The sequence below is a fragment of the Tachysurus fulvidraco genome, chromosome 5, assembly GCF_022655615.1.
Source record: "Tachysurus fulvidraco isolate hzauxx_2018 chromosome 5, HZAU_PFXX_2.0, whole genome shotgun sequence".
Taxonomy (NCBI): domain Eukaryota; kingdom Metazoa; phylum Chordata; class Actinopteri; order Siluriformes; family Bagridae; genus Tachysurus; species Tachysurus fulvidraco.
The window spans coordinates 21063265-21085383 of record NC_062522.1 but is presented as its reverse complement, the minus strand read 5'-3'; the positions used below and the strand labels follow the sequence as shown (position 1 = coordinate 21085383).

The window sequence follows — 22119 nt, the reverse complement described above, 5'->3', positions numbered from 1 at the left end:
CCAATTTTTAAGGTGCATTTACCGCCACCTACTGGACTGGAGTGTGGAGCGCATAATGGTTAGGAGCATAGATATATGCACTAGATGTCGTCTGGTATAGGGCAGTACATTGGAACGAATGCGTCAACTGAGCAGCCATCTTGGTACGGGGAACCCCCTCCTCTTAATGCATTAGCGTCAATGTAGGCAAAGAAATAAAATCACTATAAATCGTCATGAATGCGATTTCTAGTTTATTTTGGTTCATTCCAAAGGTCAGACATGTATTTATCATTAAGTCCAGAGAAAATTTAAGGTTTTGATATTAAGATAATCTACTTTTTCACAATATAATGCATAGTGCTAGTAGGTGTAAGTTTATTACTTACATTCTTCCACTTGAGTAATCTTCAAATGAACAATCACTATTTACCTTATAGACTACTGTATGCAACACTGCTACAATGGTGTGACTATACATGTTCATTTAAACATTTAAATTGTATTGGTTTATTAAATATGATACACAAAGCAATCTGCAGGTGGAAGCAAATCACAAATTTGAGAAGAACATAATGTGAAAGTTAGATAGTCGAGGTGCCAAAGACTGTTGAATCTTTTATTTATTCCTTTCCCGCAATATTTTTGCCACATTTTATGTAATAAAGTCACATAAACAAAAAACAAACAAACAAACAAACAACAACCAAAGTTTGACTTTGAGGCTGAACTTGTGTGTTACACTGCCAAGCTAACTGGTGACATCCTTCCAGGACTGTCAGCTGAGTTAACCATTTAAAAAAAGTGTTTAGTGTCCCTGCAACTTGTCCATGACTGACATCTTTTTTTATCACTTGGGACAAACCGATTCAGATTCTGATTATTCTATTTAATACCATGTCAGCAACCAAAAGCTATTTTCATGGCAAAATTCAATTACAAAAACACAAATATCATATAAAGGCAATAAAAACAAAACAAATATAAACAGCAAGTCATATTATACAATTTTTTTATTTTAATTAACATATGATTAAAAAAAAATGAATAAATCCAAAACCTTTTCAGGCATAATGTCATTAAATCTGTCCTTAAGTGAAGTAACTTGAAAAAAGAGCATTCTGCTTGTGTTAAGTCCAGGACAATCTAATAAAATATGTTTGACAGATAAGGGAATCTTACAAAACATACATAAAGTTTAAATTATACATTTAAGCAAAAAAGCATTTTTTAATTTCCTTATTAAGAGCTTCGGAATCTACAAACATTGTCGGTTTTCCTAACTGTCAAAAACTAACGGGTAACTAGCATGGATTAGCTGTGGTCATTAACCAAGGACCAAAACAAACCAACGGAACCAGAAATATAATTTCCTAACATTCAATATCATAAAACACATTCTCACTTGTGTAATGTAATCCCTTGCTGTCTGGTTTTTAGATTTCTTTCGTTTGAATAACCATATGCAGCACAGAAGTCCGGCATCGTCCATGCATTTGAGGTAAAGGAGCACCGTATAAAGATGGCGGGGGTTTTGACGCATTTTAGGACCCCAAGGCGACATCTAGTGTATAGATATCTATGGGTTAGGAAGAAACAAATGTTGTTTTGCAACATACCGGTAGTTATACCTACCGGAGGCGTGGCGAAGGTAAGCGTACGTACTGTACATATTACGTAATGTTCTCTGATTGGTTTATCGCTGCCAGCGTACGTAGTGTATGTATTACGTCCCTGTATCAGCGGGAAATGGTCCGACAATTAATCAAGCGGAGCGCTTACCAAAGTCACACAACATTTTTACAGATTATTGGAACTCGGTGCACACATATGGCGCACCAGATTATTAGGCGCACGGCCGATTTTTGAGAAAATTTAAGGCTTTTAGTTGCACCTTATAGTGCGGAAAATACTGGAGTCAAAGTTACTCAGATCTTTATGCCTGCCCAATTTTCTGCTTCCAACACATCAACTTTGGATAGTGACTGTTCAATTGCTGACAATCTTTTTTTTCCACTTCACCTGTCAGTGGATTTTAATAGCTTCCTGGTATAACCAATGACCACCTTCAGCAAAGATGAAGGCTATTCAACATGACCTCCACTGATATTTCTTACATGCGAGAGTAAAGAGAATTTTGTACTTCTTCTAAAGATTAGATGCTACTAATGTAGCACAAAAACGGATAAATCGATGGATATATGAATGCTTAATATAAATCGATGGATATATGATATACGGATAAATCGATGGATATATATGATATACGGATAAATCGATGGATATATGAATGCTTTCTTGTACCATTAGCATATTTATGTGACAGGTTGCAGCAGTATAATGACTGACCCGTAACTGAAGGGAAGTAGATCCCAACCAGGAGTGTGAAAAAACTAGTGATGTCCGATAGCACATAGTTTTTAGTGTTAGTGGGCAGAGCGTCTGGCTCCTCCTCTGAAGAAAGGCCCAGCTTCTCCAGATAAGCACCCTTCTCCATATAGTTTCCAAACAAGTTTTCTGTGACAGAAAGTAGAAAAATATTAAAAGTGTTAGCAATGATGAGAAAAATACATACAAACACAGAAAGAGAGAGAAAGCAGAGTGACAAATGGTACTCTCAAGTTTTGAAGACAGGCAAGTGTGACATCCAACATTTTGGACTCCTTTATCATTTGTAATGTTTTCTCCCATTTAAAACAGTTCGGCTCAAGCCCAGCCATTTTTAGGGTCATGATTGAGGACAATGTCCCGTCCAGAGACAAGCTGTTTCGTGTTGAGGTTTTGTTCAAACCGGCCATTGAAAATACCCTCGCAAATGAATTAAAAATTTTTTTTGGTTGTTGCGTTAAATCTTACTCAGATAGTGCAATTTTCTGATTGGCTATTGTGTAGCCTTTTTTGTTTGGCTGATAAGTGTCAGACTCGACTAAGAACTCCAGGGGAGATGCGCTTGATTTCTACCCGGTTCCATAGAGAGAGTCTTGAACAAAGTCTTGAAACAAAAAGTTTTTCTGCGTGAGAAATACGATGTTTGGTGGGAGAGCGTGATAAAAGACCGAAATCAGTGACTGTCACGCTCAATGCGTGAAACTTGACAGCCCTGTGGTACCATTGACTGTATAGTAGGTGTAATCTCTTCTGCAAATCCAGTGAATATACTTGTATAACTGGATATAACAGGATATACCATATGACTCAATTGGTGTGAATATATACCTTTCAGAATGCCACTGGTGACGCCAGGAATGCCCGCTATCTCCGTCACGTTGTTGTTGGTGAAGTAGCTGTCACAGGTGGCATTGAGGAACTCAGAGTCACAGAACAGACTCCAGAGTTTGGTAGTGACTGTAACATTGTCTTTCTCAATCACTTTAGCACATATATCAAAGCCTTTCCAAACTAGAGTCCGATTCCCCAGAACACACACCCTGGATGAGATTCACACAGAAAAAAAGGTATTATGACACAGTAGTGGGTTAATTCATATGAACATGAAGGCTAGAATTGTCTAGAAGTGTCACTGTGCTTAGGTGAAAAATTAAACTGTAGAGAAGCGAAGGCTGTTTTCCAAAAAGATTAGTTCAGATGTGTACAGAGATTCGATCTGTGACCCTTCTTCTTGTTACAAAATGTCTAAAATTGTATTGAGACAACAGATTTTGGCGATCATTTAATTTGGGGGAAAGAAATCCCCCAAAACAGGACCTTTTTAATCATGTAAGGTCATTAATAATCATTACACTTTCATAAATTAGGATTAACTGCAGAAGTGCTACATTCATAGCATGGCTCCTCCCCTTTTGAACAAGTAATACTCACATTTGAACTAAATGAATGACGTGTCTCGTTCGATCATTACAGTATGGTCATGACCGACGAGTCCCAGTTCAAAACATCCAACCAGTGAAGTGCTCCTTTGGAGCTTCACTCTAATGCTGTCTTTAAAAAGCAGGAACAAGCTGCCAAAGCAGTCATGGTTTTACATGGATGGATTGTTTAACTCGATAGACTTATTTGAACAAAAAATATCTGTCAGTACACAGAGGTGAATGAGAATAATTCGTTCATGAACAAAACAACAGTCATGTAGAAAAGGTTGCTCCAAAAATAGTTTTCTAAATGACAACGAGATCCTAGTTGTAAGTAAACAAAGATCTAAATGGAAAACACAATACCTTTTTGGTATTCTAACTGGATATTTTTACTATTATAGTCTTTCAGAAAGTCCAGGTACTTACGGAAACACAGGTGGTTCAAAGGCAGTCTTGATGACTCCGGCATACACTGCCAGGATGGAGCAAATAACACAGGCCAGGAAAACCAGCGCAAGCTTATTGACGTACTTCACACCCACAAATACCACCACGGCCATGAAGGTCAGCACCAAAGTGCCATACACTCGCATATTATTCAACATAGCTGCCTCTGCCTCTGGGCCCTCCAAATCTTCCATCTTAAAGATGGCTGCCTGTGGCGCAATGTAGATCTGACAAAGAACCAAGAGCAAAAAACTGAGCGTCACTCGATATAGTAAACCGGTAAGAACGGAAAATAAATTAAATAACAAAATGTATACGGTTTAATATAACAATCAATACAAGAAAAAACAACAACAAATATAATAAGTAATGAAAAATTACATAGGTAAAAGAAAGGAGAAAAGTTGCGATCTGAAATGTTTTGTTTTTAAATGTAGAAAAAGAATCAGCCCAGGGAAAGACTTTCGGTAGTGAAGACTAGCTGCCTGGTTCCTCAGATGTTGAGAGGGTCAGTGTTAAAATAATTTGGCCCAATTATACAGAGATTTGTAGGTCAACAGGAAAAATCAGAGAATTTTATATAACAAGCAATCAGCGAAGCTGCTGCATGGTGAAAGTGAGAATCTATACTGCAGTCTAACCTTGTCTAGTTGGAGATGAAAAACATGACTCATGATACATAACAAAAGTAGCCACTCAATACAGTGAATGAAATTAAAAGTGGAAGGGGAAGGAAGATGTGAAAGTGGAACTTATGACTATGTGCAGAAATGTTTAGTCTTTACACTCAAACTCAGGAGCATGAACAGGTTTTCCAGTTGTTTTCAAATGCTTGTGTGAAAGCTCCAGGTTCATAAATGAGGCCCAGTGTGTGCAAAATTTAGATAATTAAATTTAGACTCAAAACTTAATCCAAAATATAGCAGTTTTTTTATAAGCACTAAATACTTGGTTATCAGCAAGAATGGCTGAGACGATGAAGATGCTGTCTGATTTCAGTTCAGTTTCTCTATCTTTATTTTTATAAGCTTAAAAAAAACCCAGCATGATAATGAGCTGCAAATTATGCTAGCTAAAACCTGTGGAGACTTGGGTATTTTGAAGCTCAACAGCCTAAATATGGAATCACATAGATCTAAGTCTGTAGCTGCAGTAATCTACAGCATGGAATACTTCTGACAATGTCCAAGAGGTCCTTTTGCTAGACAGCTAAGTGTATAGATAAAGATATGAAGATATGTATGAATTAACACAGGCAAGACATACTGTAGAAGCTATAAACAGCTAAACAGCTAAACCCCAACAGCATTTTTCTGTTCATGCTGAGTGCTGTGAGCTGAACGACTATGGCGTGCTTCGGGTTCTTTGTTTTCATGTATGTTTTTTTGTTTACATCTGCATGTGTGCTGTATCGGTTCGTGTTCCGTCTCCACCATTTTTTTGTCATTAGCGGTTACCGTGGTTACCACATGTCCATCGGGTGTTCAGTTTGCCTTTTGATGACCTTTTCTATTTGTCACGAACTAGATATCTGTTTTCTGCTGCATCCTGTTGTTACAGAGCCGTTTTTTTGGCATCGTTTTATTCCGGCTTTGCTCCTTGCCTTGTTCTTTTGTCTTCAGACACTGCTGCATTTATAATCCTGTTGGTAGATCCCCTGACCCTGTGCTTGTTTATCATACACGGTTTTTGATTCACTTGTTTTAGTTCTCTATACCTAATAAGCTAATCATTGCTGTTCCTATTAAACTGCCTACCTGCAGAATATTGTGAATCTTATACAGTTCAGTAGCAATCATATTCAAGTAAGGTTTTCAAGAATGGGGTGGTGTATCAAAAGCAGTCAGATGACAAGGAGGACAGAAATGCTAAAATTTCCTCTGTCGGCAGCTATAAAAAGATTAACACTGCTCTCCATGCCTCTAAAACTAGATTGAAATAGTCATGTGTATCAGCACCTTGCTCAGAAAGCGGAGATTGAAAATGGTCTGGTGTTGGTGAGGTTTTTCCGGATCCTGGTTTTTTAAAATTGGAGTCACAGCAGCTGCTTTTTAGCACAGATGCATTAGATCAGTGGAGGAACAGACTTTGGGTTTGTCATGGGGTTTGGATGAGTTTGTTCTTAGTTTAAAAGAGGGCTTCAGAATGATCAACTTCTTTTCAGTTATGCGTCATTAAAGATAATTGAACCAAATGAGCATGGAATTAAACAGGCTGGACTTTATGGCCTTCTAATTATTCTGGCTGTAAGTCTTGACTATTGCACAGTTGGTTAAACTCATTAATTCTTTGAGCATCAAAACTTTGATGAAAATGAATTACTGAAAAAAGAAATATGCTTTTATGATTTAATGAACCCCCCACACACATTCACATACACATATATGCCTGGACAGCTAGTTGTCATGGTGACCTATTCACCATATCAGATCTCCAGGGGTTGCAATTCAAGAATACTCTTGAAGAGTCTTTAGCTCTTTTTAAATACATTTTCCGTGTCTTTTTTTCTACATCGGGATAAAACTGTTATACAGTACCAGCCAGAGTGCCATGGACCTCGTCTCTCACTACTAGCACAGATTTCATTTGGAAGTGGAAATAAAACCAGTTTCAATGGGAATGTGAGGAAAATGTGCTCCCTTCTACACACACACACACTATATATATGTGTGTGTGCGTGTGTGTGTGTGTGTGTGTGTGTGTGTGTGTGTGTGTGTGTGTGTGTGTGTGTGTGTGTGTGTGTGATCAGTAACTACCTGACCTAGCATTTCAAGTGCATTGCCATTCGCTAAAGCAGAATCCAAATAATTAATCTTTTAGAAAGAGAGAGAGAAAGAGAGAGACAGAGAGAGAGAGAGAGAGAGAGAGAGAGAGAGAGAGAGAGAGAGAGAGAGAGAGAGAGAGAGAGAGAGAGAGGATAATAACACAAACCAGAGAGCGAGAGAGATGGAAATGGATATGTGAAGAGATGCAACTGAGCAATAGATATGTTGGAAATTTCCAGAAAAACAAACTTGAATAAGAAATAAGCAAATTGGGATGGTTGAAGGAATATGCAGAGAAAATAGTAGGATTCCAAAACAGTACAAAGAAAAAAAACAGCAGCAGGGAGAAACGAAAAAGCCGACTTCGTATACTTTTACTTAAGTACAAAATACAGAATACATTATTAAAATAACATGAGGAATTCTTTGTATCCCAGTTGTGGGAATGATGATAATCATCTTATTATCTCAGATCATAATATCTTAATTCATAGGAATGATTTAATATTGCTTCAGCTATCTTTTATGTGTTCCTAGAAATTTCACATTTAAAAATGAGTAAAAAAAAAGTATAATATTAAAAACTAAAATGAATATTACATTTTGAAACATTTATTTGCAGTTAGAAAACAGGTATATTATGGAGGATAATATACAGTATATTATCAAGTAAGGAATGGTTGCAAAGTTTTGGGAAAATGTATTCAATTATATTTATTTACTTCAAAAAAGTATGAGCAATTGCAAAACAATTCTTGTGCTAGTAAATTAAAAGTGCTTGTCCAGAAGGCACAACACATATCTTACCAGTAAGATCTCAATACAGCCTAGAATGTACATGGCTCCAGCAAAGGTGGTCCCCAGGTAGAAACAGATCCCCACAGCGCCACCAAACTCGGGGCCAAGTGAACGAGAGATCATGTAGTAAGATCCGCCGGCTGTTAAAATGATAACGATGAACATGTGTGATGGTTCTCATTATAAATAAATAAAATATTACGATCCACCTTCAGAGACAGGAAAAGCCGCCTGTTACAACTTTAATTCCTGATGTATGTAATGAATGATGGAGAATCATGAATGTAAGTAATTTCTAGCAACCTAGAAATGAGAAAACCCAGCAATTTGCTAGAATTCTTGCTTTTCACAGTCAGTAGGTGAGACAGAGGCTGTTATTAAAACATAGGCTTAATTATAGGATAATAGACACGAAAATATAGCATTGCGGACACTGCAGTCTGGACATTGTACTTATCCCAGCATTACTGCTTTAGAGACAGTGATAGTGGCATAGTAAATGTAGAATTAATGTACGGGTATAAAAAAAGGGCGTCTCTTACCTGGTACTACTCCATTGGTGGCGACGGCACTCATTGAAATTGCAGTTAACATAGTCTGGGTAAAAAAGAAATGCATTTGGTTAGAAATCTACCATACTGATAGGTGTAGTATTTGGTGTACCATATCAGCAGCACAACAACTGATACGAGTCTGTAGGGTTTTTTACACTGAGCTTCACCCCAGGCTTTTGTAGTTCTAAACCCCTGCTTTTAACCCTGGGTTGGGGAACATTTTACACTGTTAATGTAAAGGATTTTCACCATTTTTACCTAGAATTATGAAACCCTGCCATGTAGCTTTTGCACTGTTCATATTGTACATACAATGTGAGTATATGCGGTGTTAGAATGTTAAAACTAGATGCTCAGACACCCAATCAGAAAGTGATTCTTCATCTCACTTACTTTGTACAGTCACAGAAACCCTGAGTGTTGTGTGCACAGTATACAAAGTATATGATGGAAAAATAAAAAAGTCAAATGATGGAATATGGGTCAGTTGGAGGAAAGAAGAGACTGTCTATTTTTACTGTTGAAGACAGAAAAGTTTGTTCAGGACAAACTGGATGGCACAGTCAGAATTATACAAATTGTATTTAATTAATGGACTAAAATTGAGTGGAAACCGGATATCAATGAACAACAGGTCAACTACAATATGCAACTACAAGTCAGACTTAAAAAGGCCAAAATAGATTACAAAGATGTGAAAGATAACACTTGATAGTGCACAGTACAGCAGTGTCGAGCCTATTTTTCTCACTTGAAAGCAGGAGATAAACCGTTCTTTAAATCAGTCACACACCGTATTTGTTGAATCACGGTTGTTGTCTTTGCAAATATGCAAATAAGAAAGTTAAGGCAGGGTTTAGTAATTTACAGGGTGAAGATTAAAACAAGAACATTTTTGTTTCCACAGGGTTTACAATCACCCAGATTGAACTATTTCAAGAGAACCAAGATGACGCATACGATGTAGATGATCATTTATATGTATACATCCTTGCGGCACCCTATAATGCTAATTTTAATATTTAGAAAAAAATATATATATATAAAGTAAGACTGAAGACTCTGTTTTACTGTGAAACAGAAGAAAGATCGACAAATACATATATAATATCTTCACCTTATCCACAAGGTTTCTTGGGTTTGTGTGCTGCCTTCTATTTGTCTCTATGTGTATGAATATGTGTATAAGGGTGTTCTGCCTGTGTTTGTGTGTGCCGTGTGAAGCGATGAGTGATTGCCATGTTTGATTGTAATCAGGCTTAATGAGCTCTCTCTCTCTAATCATTAAAAGACTAGTCGACTTTAACACTATTCCACCTTCTATACCTTATACACACCCTCGAACCTATGTTAATTACACAACAAATATAGCCTGGGATTGGCTGAGTAACAGCTGCGAGCTAAAGGCTTCCAATCACACCACCTGTCTCTGTTTGAGAGCCAGTAATATTTTAGCAGTCACACTGCCTCGTAAAAAAGACACACACTTTTTTTTTTTAACTGTAATTATGTTTAAATTTCAATTTCTATTCCTGTGGTTTACTTCTTGGCTAGTGTGCTAGGCAATTCCCAAATAAAGTATCTGCATAGCGATAGAGTAAGAGTATGAGATACATAGCTGATGGTGTGAAACACAACTAGTCTAAACTGTGACAACAAAATAGGGCTGTACTTGGAGATACAGAAATTGTGGTGCCTGCATATTATTTCGAAAAAAAAAAAAAAAGAATAACAACAACAACAACAACAACAACAACAGTAGCTTGTGTTTGTAGGCTCTGCAAAGGAGTCTCTTCAAGGTATGTGTTGCTTGGCTGTTACTAAGCAACAGAGCATCAGGCACATTTATTCCAGTATGAACGCATGTTTACACAATCATATGACTAACCTGCAACCAAATTCAATATTATTACGCCGCCATAGCAAAGGTTGCAATGACAATAATGCTACATTTACTTTATAATTGAAAACAACAACAAAAACAACAAAGAAGTGGCCTATAAAGAGGAAGCAGACACTAAGTGTTAAGTGTTAAGATGTTAGATCTTATCAAGACAGAACGTTGCAGCTTCATAGGTTTAATAATTTGTTTGGTCTGCTAATAATGCATCAGGATGACTAAGCATGAGGATTCTGATTGAATGCTCTTTCACTTTGCCTATAAAAAAGCATCAGTGTCCTTGCTGCCTTTCTGTTGCTATGAGAGACATGCAACTCTGAGAACACACCTCACCTGCCTGCCCGTGTGCTGTCCACATGACACAAACAAAGAGTCTGGATTCGTCTAACACACACACACACACACACACACACACACACACACACACACACACACACACACACACACACACACACACACACACACACACACATGGCACACACATCTGCATGATGATGGCAAAAATGACATTTACCTGAGATACAATAACAAGTAGATACTAAAAAAAATCTATGAGAAGGTTGGTGTGTGTGTGTGTGTGTGTGTGTGTGTGGTTAGGTGGTTGGCTTGATGTGTTGTAAAGTTGGATCTGATCGAGAGAGAATGGCACAAACATTTTCTACAGACATAAAGCAGACATTATTGAATCAGGCCACACTGTGCTCCTTCAGGTAGCAGGCCATTTTGTAAATGCTTTAAATGCCTTGAACAGCAGGCACCTGGCACCTGGGAAAAAGGAGTCTCAAAAACACAGTCAGACTCTTAAACAGCCTCTTAAAGCCTAACAAAACACACACTCCAGCAATCTCTCCAGGTGTCAGACCCAAGAGGAAAAAAATCCATAAAAACTGACCAAGGCCAAATGCAATTGTATACGTTTTTCTCTAATTAGTTTTCTCTTTTTTTAGGTTTTGCCTTATTGACTAATAATAGAGTCATATCGTTTTAAATACATACTTTAAATTGCTTTCAATTTATGAAGTGTTTGCTTTATTAAAGCTTTATAGCTGCTAACTGACCAGTTTTCTCCTCACCTTAACGCTTACAATGTTTCAGGTGGCTCTTATATCTGAGTGAGGAGAAAAATTGATGCACAGACTATGCTAATGCTAATGCTAATAATCTATAGTAATAATCTACACACACACACACACACACACACACACACACACACACACACACACACACACACACACACACACACACACACACACACACACACACACACACACACATTCTAGCCACCAACGCTTCTCTTACAAACACCCCCGTCTCTGTGCAGACCCCTGCTATGCTACAGTGTTCTGTATTGTCTGTTTCCACTGTCCTTGTCTCGCACTGTTACATTAGGTTGCACATGTTGCATTTTATGTGGCTAGGACTTAAATCCTTAGCTCTATGTTGTTTTTTGTCTTGTTTTTATATCGAATTATGTCCTTTTTTGTTGCACCATGATCCTGGAGAAACATTGCTTCATTTCATTGTGTACTACATCAGCTATATATGGTTCACATGACAATAAAAATTAAATCTAAAAATCAACATTATGTAGAAGCCTTTTCTACTTCACCATGAAGAAAAAACACAAACTGTATTTTAAATCTGTAGTTCAGAAATAATCATAAGCGTTAAAAAAAATTACAATAAAAAAATGATGGTGTATATTCTCACCTCATCAATTTTCAATATATATTTTAATAAGTTTTAGTCTGTCTATTTCTACCCATATATACAAGCCTGCTAGAAAAGGTCCTTTAACATTTGTCCTCTGACCCCATCATTCTATTCTATGTTTAGTTGCATAATATTCATAAACAAGGTTTAGACTTGTTTAAACACCTCCTTGAGTGGAAGTTATAGAGTGTAGTTCAAATTCCATAAATCCAGAACTTCATATGTATATGCTGTTTAGAATTAGACAAGAATTCTGTGGTTTTAGTATCATATTTCACTATGAGGCTTAAAAGTAACTATGTTTTGTAGAGACAATATTTACATGAAGACAAAGCAGTTAATATTATATTGACTACAAAGAATAAGAAAGACACATGAGTATGAATAATCGATTAAAAATGTCATATAACTAATCGAAAGCAGGATTGAATGTTTAACATGCTCACTGTGAAACATACAGTTGTCCAGATGACAGAAAACCGCAGCAAAATACAAGTGGATTAAATGTTAAAAGGATGTGAAAAGACATTATATTACATACTGAGACATCTCATAAAAGGTTAATGTTATTCATTTATTACACATGGCCCACTGTTTTTGTCCAAAGACTGAGACTAAATTATAAATAAATAAATAAATAAATAAATAAATAAATAAATAAATAAATAAATAAATAATACAGCACAATATAAAAACCTGCAAAATAATTTTTTGATGCAATGCATGAGATCATGCAGAAGCTTGAATACGGAACACCCTGACTGTCTTTAAACAAAAAAATAGGTAGCATGGAATGCATGTTTAAAAATAAAACGGAAAGAAAAAAAATCACACAATTGCATCTAGGGTTGAAATTATATCTCCTGTTTGAGACCAGACAGTTTGCCTGCCTAATATGGCTCATTTGACTAAAAATTCTCCTCAAATTGCACTGATCTCAGCTGTTCTCCGGCACCCCATTGTTGGTGTCTGACAGGTATTCAGCCCTGTCACTGAGGAACCCGAGCTGCGTCTCAGTTGCTGCCAACCGAACACTGCTGGGATGTCAGTGGAGGAGGAGAACACCCAAATAGCTCCTTTTATCTTTTTCATCTCGAACCAAAGAGAATGGTTCATCAGTGCTATATTTGGAGAAGATCATATGCAATTCTACAGGAAATCTAGTGCAGAAATAAAAAGAATAAACATCTCTATTAAATTAAATGAGAACTAATGCAACCATCTTGAAATCATGAATATTCAGTAACAATATTTTTAATCCCAGGAACACTTGGTGGAAGGTGGGGGAATTCACAGAAGTTTACACAGTTTAATGTAGGCAATTTGCCTACCTGCAGGTTTTTGAGCTTGAGAGAACCTGAGTCAACATGGAGAACATGTGAAATGCCACTCAAGCTCAGGATCGAACCAGTGGCTATGGAGCTGTGAGGTGGCAGTGCTACCCGCTGTGGCATCATGCTGCCTGATTTTTATGAACATTTTTATGAAATGTTTTAGAAAAACACAGCGCACAGTGATGTTACACAGCCAAGTCCATAAGTATCTGTACAACGACAACTTTATTGTAGATTGCATTTGAAATTAAATCATGAATTTGAGCTCATCACTCCCTTTTTAGGGTAAATAGGCACTTCTATAATCCTAAATAAAATTGATGATTATAATGTAACTTATTTGTAAATCCTTTTGCATTAAGTCTAAAATACATGCACATCACCAGACTTGGATTTCTTCTCTGCTGATCCCTACCTTAACAATCACCCTGTCAGGGTTGTCTTGTCCCAGTGCTCTGTTCAGAAACCTAGGTGGTGGAGCTTGATCTGAGGCACTGGCAGTCAGGTAAATGTGTAAAAACCTAGGATCTTTGTGTTATTCATACTGTATTACCTCCTACACCACACAGTCTGTGACCTAGTGAACACTGATAGAGACTTCTAAATACTGTAGGTCGCTCTGGAAAAGAGCATTTACCAAATGCTGTAAATATGGCATGGCAAATATGAATACCAGTGTGCTTGGTTTTCTCAAGCATCCTAAAAGTCTACAGCATTTTGGCACAGCAGGTAGCATTAACACCTCACAGCTCCACGGCTTTTGGTTCGATCCTGAGCTTGGATTACCATCTGTGTGGAGTTTTGCATGTTCTCTGTTATCACAAGGGCTTCATCCAGGTTCTCTCATGTCCTGCTACTGTCTAGAAACTTGCAGGTGGGCAGATTATTTATTGTGATTGATGGTGATAGCTATGTGTTCCAGACAGCATCATCAGTTTGTACAATCAGTTTAATTTATGAATAGGGACATGTCCAAGTACCTTTGGGAAAGAAAAGTGGGATATTACTTAAAGCTCAAAGTCAGCCCTTTTAATTCATTTTCATTATTTTATTTCAGCTTAGATACTGTTATAGACAGCTGCAATAACAATAACTTTGTTGTGTAGATGTGTAGATATTTATGCACCTAACTGTATCAGTGGAAAGTTAGATAGTTAGATATTAAACTGAATTCAACTCTCTCAAATGAAGGTATTGAGAATTGAGGGTTAAAAGAAATGAAGCAGTAGAAAGTTATACACTTTATAAACATGTGCATATAAAAGTTTAAACTGTGAAAATACTGAGAACAAGACAACAAGCCAAACTCACTTCTGGCCAATTATGAAAACTGATTCAAATTAAAAGGTATATATGTTTTTTTTTTTTGGCATCACATCAATGAATGATGGGTGACGCATTTTACCTAGATTTCCAAGGTTAAATAAAAAAAAATTCTAAAACTCAATGATCACTTTCTTATAAATGGTCAACCTTGAGGGCTGGCAACCTTGTTCCGCTTCATGCCTACACCACATCTGAATTTGAGTCTCAATGTGTTTGGTTTTTCTGCAAACGAAGCCAAGCGAAACAGACAAACATGACAGGATACAAAATACCACCACTACCACCACCACCACCAACAACAAAAATGATCCAGAACATTAAGAGAGCACCTTAAAATAGAAATCATGAGTTCTGGGAGCTATTTTACACGGGAGCATTTAAAGATGACAGTAAATGTAGGTAAAGAATAAAAGATGTGAATGATTCAGGGTTGTGTGCGATCGTGACTGGTTTACCGTGGAGCAGCACATAAGGACAATGATGAAGGACTCGATGACTCCACCAATTCCCACCATCCAGGTCATCCTCAAAAACAGGATCACACCTAGAATATTCTGCATACAGGGGAAATATACTCCCATCAGTGTGCCCATCTGTGGAGCCTGTGAACACACACACACGTATACACATTAACCAAACTGCAAGTTTATATCGGAGAAAAATTGAATAATCTTGGAAAAGCTGTGATTGAAAGCCTTGGGGAGAAAGTAAGACAAATAAGTTTGCGATAGACTAGAAATATATTATGCTTGATGAGTTATCATTATATTACCAACACAGGTACAAATGAACAAATCTGCATGTCAAATGTTGACGTCAAATGTTTTCCCCCCATTTCATAATATATTATACTACAGCTGATTTTAAATCTAGATTTGGATTCTAATCTGTGATGCTGGAACTTCATATTTGGCTTCTCATCTAGTTTTTCATATATATTTCTGTTTTCTCACATTAGCTACACAAATTGATATTCCAGTTTTGCAAAAGTCTTATCGTGTTAGTTTGCTAATTCTATTCCATCTTATTCTTGTATAATTATTCGTTGGGATATTCTTTATAATTTTTTTTTTCACTCTGGTAACCTTTGAATAATCTAGATTTCTTGTAAAATCCAAAAAATAGTCAAAAAATCTAACAAAAAGTGTAAATACAAGCAACACCCATAGGAAGAGCTTGAAAATTGTAGTTACAATGTCCAGTATTTTCTGGTGTTACATAGAGATGTACAGTAGTATTTTTAACACAGCTTAAGTTCTGAATTCTGTTTCGAATATTTGGAGCACTAAAGACATTTATTTGTGCATTTCTCTCTCTCTCTCTCTCTCTCTCTCTCTCTCTCTCTCTCTCTCTCTCTCTCTCTCTCTCTCTCTCTCTCTCTCTCTCTCTCTCTCCCCTCTCTGTGTGTCTGTGATAACTTGATAATTAATGCTACATTGTGAATACCATGAACGAAGGTCAGCTTGTGAGCTTGTTATCCCACTGGTGAATAAATAAACTAATTTATCTTCTTTTCATTATATTAAATTCCCAAGGACAAATACAAGTCAAATATCTTTGTTTTTTATCAAATTATATGTGTGAAATATTATGCTGATAAATGAGTAAGTACATTTTTACACACCAGAAAGCTGTATCTCTTTACTCCGAACCTCAAAAACTGGCTCAGATTACAACATTTCACATCGGTTAAGTCGACATTTACTTACACACACATATCAGCTTAGTTAAGTGAAAGCAGCAGATGGCAGACTGAGAAACAAGAGTTTTAATGTAATTATCATGAAGCAAATATGGACTTCATAATGGCCCTTATTTGGAAGTAATTTATGCAAAGACAGAAACCCATATGGCATGATTGACTCTGGCTATAAATGTAATCTAAATCAGATAGGAAGTCTGGACAGATATAACACAATAAGGAGATTTTTTTAATTAGGTAACAGTATATAGGAGCTTAGGAAATGAAGGTGCTGCAAAACTGGGACTCGTACGAATCTGTGTCAAATTCCAATACATACACATACAATACACATACACAGTCATACACAGTAGGACACATAATGAAGTGCTTTTTTAAAGAAATATAAAAATAGCCAATTTCACTAAAAGAGAGAGAGAAAATAAAAAAAAAGGAAACTAAAGTAAGGAATATAAAAAAGATATAAAGTAGATACAATTTAAGAAGAAATGAATACATCCAAAATAGAGGTAGTAACTGAATATGGTACAGTGATGCATGTAAATATGAACACGTCATATATATTGTTAAAGTGCAAAATATACATGTATTGGTATGTATATGAGATATGTATCGGGTTCTGGTAGCCTAGTGGTTAAGGTGTTGGGCTACCAATTGGAAGGTTGTAAATGCTGTAAATAATAATAAAAAAATAATAACAATACATGCAAGAAAGAAATTGTACAATTGTAGTGCAAACTGTGCAATTGTGTAAAAGTCTGGCTGAGGTAGAGGGTGTTGTGGCAGGATATGGCTCTAGGTGTTATTAGGGAAACAATTTTAAAGCTTCCCAGCCAGCCAGTGTAGTCCACAAGCCAATATCCTATCAAGGATATCCTATCCTATCCTATACACCTATACACTTGTATGTTCATGGAGTTACCTCATCAGCCAACCAGAACAATGTATAAACATATGCGGTTCAAGCTTCATACCAACCTGGTCAGCAGTCCAGTCCCTCTGCCCACTGTACCGTAGACTGTATTGTTGCCTGATATCATGGAACCTGATGTGATCTTGTGTTGTAGTTCATCAACCCCAAAGTTCAACATGTTATGCATTCAGAAATGTTATGCATTCTGCTCCCCATCACTGTAAAGAGTGATTATTTGAGTTTCTCTGTGCTTAAACCAGCTTGATTATTCTCCTGCGATCTCTCTCACACAGAACTAATGTGGACTAGAGGTTTTTGTTTTCACACCGTTCTGTGTAAACTGTAGAAACCATTGTGGGTGAAAATCCCATGAGCTTAGCAGTTTTTGACATCAACCGATTTGCACCAAAAACAATTCATGCCACAGTTAAGTAATTCAATGTGCACATGATTAGCTTGTTTGCTTGAATGCGCAGGTGCATAGATGTTCCTAATAAATTGGTTGGCCAGTCTATAAAGAATCGATTAAAAAACAAGTGAATTTTAATGTTAATGATTTTGAATGAATAAGGTAATATCACAAGAATTTCATTTTCATCATTCAACAGCTAACTATTTCCAAACTAAATCCTCATGTTTCATTTCCTTTTTGTACCAAAAAATTATCAGCGTATCGGCTTCTCTGCTGCTCCGCATAGCAACAACATTGAGAAAATGTCCTCTATCTTTGTATGCTAATATCTTGTTCTGCTTGCCTGATGTCTGATATATGCTAATTAAATTTAGCATCTTTGTCCTTCGATGTACAGAAAAGAGAGGGCGTTAATATACAACAATTTAATTTTTAAGCAACCGTTCAAGGTCCAAGGCACTCTTAAGGGGTATGAATATATATATCAATGTAAGTATAAATATAAAAGACTTTATTTGCACCAGTGGAGCTCCAGTAATGGTAATTGTTTACACTCAAGCAGTAACTTACTGCAGCGACTTTTGTTTGTACGAAGTCATTTTCAAGTTTCACATCTTCTTCCCAATTTATTTTTCAAGAAAACCAAGAATGTCTCTGGAAGCGGTTGCTGTTTGAATGTAATAAGCAGGCATTTAGGAATTAAACTCTTGTTGTTCAAATGTTAGCATTTGCATACAGACACTAGCGGCTCACTTGTCATATAGATCCAATGACTGTGGGCCTATTATAGTCTATTTATATACTGTAGATCATTTTTGAGAAAAGAACATACAGTGAACCATGAAGCTTGTAAACAACATTGCAGTCGTGTTTTCGATGATTTGAACCAGGATGTTAAATACTGCATAAAGTGCTCTTGATTAAGCTGTTAAAGCGGACATAATATATGTGTCCTGATTTTTCACGGTTCCTAAAGGAATCTTAGGTAGTTAATGGTGCTAGCTTTCTAAAGAGGCTGCAACTTATTACTAAATAGTACAAAAATACTACTAGTATGATTACCCCTTTTTACCAGTACACTGATGTTGCATAACTCAATCTCTCAAAGGCATTTTCAATCAGTGTAAACAAATTAATTTCTTTATGGCCGCAAGTCTGATATAAAATTATTCAGGACACTGTTGGCTTTCAGTGTTGGGTGTTTTTACCTCTTCTAGGATAACAATACAAATAATTTTAGTTACCTTTTAGACACCTTCAAATGCCTTTAGATGCTTAGAACAGAACAGGTACTTGTGGCACTTTCAGAGAGCAGAAATGGGTATGATCTCAACATCTACTTTAAAATATAAACATTTGTGTTGAAAAGAAATATTACAGTTTTTTTTTAGAATGTTTCTAAGAAGATTTTGCCACAATAAGGCTAGGTACATACCTTTAGAGCCTTTAAAAGCTATTCAAGATCTGGGTGTCTAATTTCAAACAATCCATTAAGCACCACTGTGGAGTTTGACATGACAAAGACATTGTGTTGAACATGGCAACCCTAAAACAGGTGCAAATTCTGCAAATTTGTTAGCCTTTGGTGAAAATAGTTAAACATGCTCATTTCAGTAGATATTTTTAATTAGCTAGTTTTAATAGTGTATTAGCTAGTTTTAATAGTTTAATAGTTTAACCATGACTTACATGTCTTACATTTATATTTAGAGCGTTCGGCAGATGTCCTTAATCCAGATCGACATACATAAGTGCTTTGAAGTCTGTTTTAACGAATACGGCCACAGACTAAGAATAGAATCAGTCTAAAATCTCTATTAGAGAGGTGATATAGCAAGAAAAGCACACTAACACCAGATAATTCCATCCTTTCAGAAAGACCTATGTCTTCAGGTGTCGTTTGTAGACAGTCCGTGACTCAACTGTTTGGAAATCTAGGGGAAGTTTATTCCACCTTCTAGGTGCCAGAACAGAGAAAAGTGTTGATGTGTGCGTTACTTGTACCCTGAGAGATGGTGGGATCTGTAGACTGCTAGTGACGTGACATTGCTGTTTGTTTTACTGCACGCTTTTCCACTATCGACCCTGTCTGTTCTGTCCATTGGATTCCACAAAGCCTTCTTATGTCTGTCAGCTGATTGCCCCATACTTTTCTTGTCTATTGACCTAAATACTGGTTTGCCCTTTGGATTTGTCTTCTTCGGTCAATAAACACCGCACTTGCATTTAAATCTGGTGCGCACTTGACAATCTGCTACTACTACAGCTTATATTAAATATAAGCAATTATAAGCAAATAACATTATTCTTAGAAGTGTTGTATCTCAGATTAAGATTACATTTCATGATAAGAAAAAAAAACAATAAACCTTTTCTGTCTACTTCGAAGGAGTGCTGATCTAAGTAACTGTTCTTTTAACAATTGTTCTTTATACATGGTCACAAAACACAAAACACTTTTAAATGGAGAACATTTAACAAGCTTTTTTTTGTGTGTGTGTTTATTGAGTAGTTACTAGCTGAAGAGTGTGATACAGAGATCCGGTGAAGCTGTGTGGACCTACGGACAAACTAGCTTTTACCTGCTGTGTTCGTTTAATCCAATAACCAGCGTGTTCTAAGCTTTAACTTAAAGAACTGCAGATATCCAAAGCACAAGAAAAAAACTGCTTTCAGTGTCTAATAGGGTTCTTGTACTGTTTTCATCCAGAATCTTTCTAGCAACATTTCTCTATTTGGCACCATTATTGGCCCAGCTAGCCAAAAGCTGTGCTTTGTCACCACCACGCTGGCTGAAATGAGTTCTCATTATCAAACAGGTGGTGCATCAGGCAGGTGAGAATGTCTGAATCAACAGCGCTTGGCAGAGGTCACTCTTTTTTTCGGAGCTTGTCTGGGGAATAGAAGCCAGCTCACATTCAATTTATTTTTTCCAGTAGCTGTCGCAGGTGTGTAATCAAGCCTCTCAGCGTGTGAGTGACAGTTTTTTTTCTGTGTGTGAGTATGAACACAGGCATGTGTGATTATAATTTCTCCTGGGCTGATCTCAAACTGCAAGGAACTCAGGTAGTACAGTGATATAGAGCAACACCAGATGCCCAGTGGCCTCCTGGGATAGATGTCAGCAGAACCCTGGCTGTGAGGACTCAGGTGCCGTTGGTGGTTTGCTGCCGGCGCCAGCTGCTCTGCCTCTTAATCCCTCACGCCCTTCTGTTGCACCACCCTGCCTCTGACACCATGTCACCCAGGGTGCCTGGCTCCACCTGCCCAGCTGTGGGGGCCAGATGCTGTGCAAGATATACTTCTCACTGGCCTCATCTAAACAGTGACATAGCAATTTAGCTTTCGCTAACTCATTATGATGGAACAAGATCTAGTTCATTTTTTAAATAGCCTAAATATTACCCTCTGATTATTTTTAGATTATAATTAGATGTTGTTCATTACTGTAGAAGAAAAAAACTAATGAAATATGCCATTTTTTGCATAAACGTAATTCTATGAGCTGATGAATCACACCTGTTTATGAAGGTACTATTTAAAATATTGACAAATATTAATTACAAAGTACAATTTTATTATTTATTTAATTATAATAATAATTATTGTTATTATTGAGTGCAGTTAAATTTGAGTTTCTTAAGAATAAGAATAAGTTTAATTACGTTATGTCCTGGTAATGATCCTTCACTGGGATTTCTGTGAACCGATATGAAAAACTTCTTTAAGCAAAAGGACAAGTAAACATTTTTTTTCAGAATGATTCTTTAATTGTGTGTTTCATTTTTCATTCATTCATTCATTTTCTACAGCTTATCCGAACTACCTCGGGTCACGGGGAGCCTGTGCCTATCTCAGGCGTCATTGGGCATCAAGGCAGGATACACCCTGGAAGGAGTGCAAACCCATCACAGGGCACACACACACACACACACACACACACACACACACACACACACACTCTAATTCACTCACGCACTCACACACTACGGACAATTTTCCAGAGATGCCAATCAACCTACCATGCATGTCTTTGGACCGTGGAGAAAACCGGAGTACCCAGAGGAAACCCCCGAGGCACGGGGAGAACATGCAAACTCCACACACACACACACAAGGCGGAGGCGGGATTCGAACCCCCAACCCTGGAGTTGTGAGGCGATCGTACTAACCACTAAGCCACCGTGCCCCCCTGTGTTTCATTTTGTTACCCTTATATAATTTCAGTTTACACGCAGTGCCTGAAATGTCTGTATTGTTAAAGTGTGACATTTGGAAGCTAAATGAGGCCTGTAGTACTGGTGTTAGCTACACTTGACAAGCGATCACAGGAAATGAAACACATTTGCAATTGTGTATGATGCAAAAATACAAGCACAAAATATATGAATTCGCTTCACGTTAAACAGCTTAACTATCCAAATGTCTGGATACTGGTAATGGTACTGTAGCATGATTTCAATT

At 37.0% G+C, this 22119-nt stretch overlaps 1 protein-coding gene across 2 annotated transcripts in view; it reads right to left on the bottom strand.

Annotated features, from left to right (window-relative positions):
• The window catches only part of slc12a5a (solute carrier family 12 member 5a), a 144600-nt gene that overhangs the window by 18346 nt on the left and 104135 nt on the right, over positions 1–22119 (bottom strand). For both annotated transcript variants that reach the window (XM_047814200.1, XM_047814201.1), the window contains exons 4-9: positions 15084–15230; positions 8344–8398; positions 7811–7941; positions 4218–4465; positions 3196–3407; positions 2329–2496 (exon numbers count right to left, since the gene is read on the bottom strand). In XM_047814200.1, coding sequence (XP_047670156.1) covers positions 2329–2496; positions 3196–3407; positions 4218–4465; positions 7811–7941; positions 8344–8398; positions 15084–15230 — 961 coding nt within the window. The remainder of the gene's footprint in view (positions 1–2328; positions 2497–3195; positions 3408–4217; positions 4466–7810; positions 7942–8343; positions 8399–15083; positions 15231–22119) is intronic.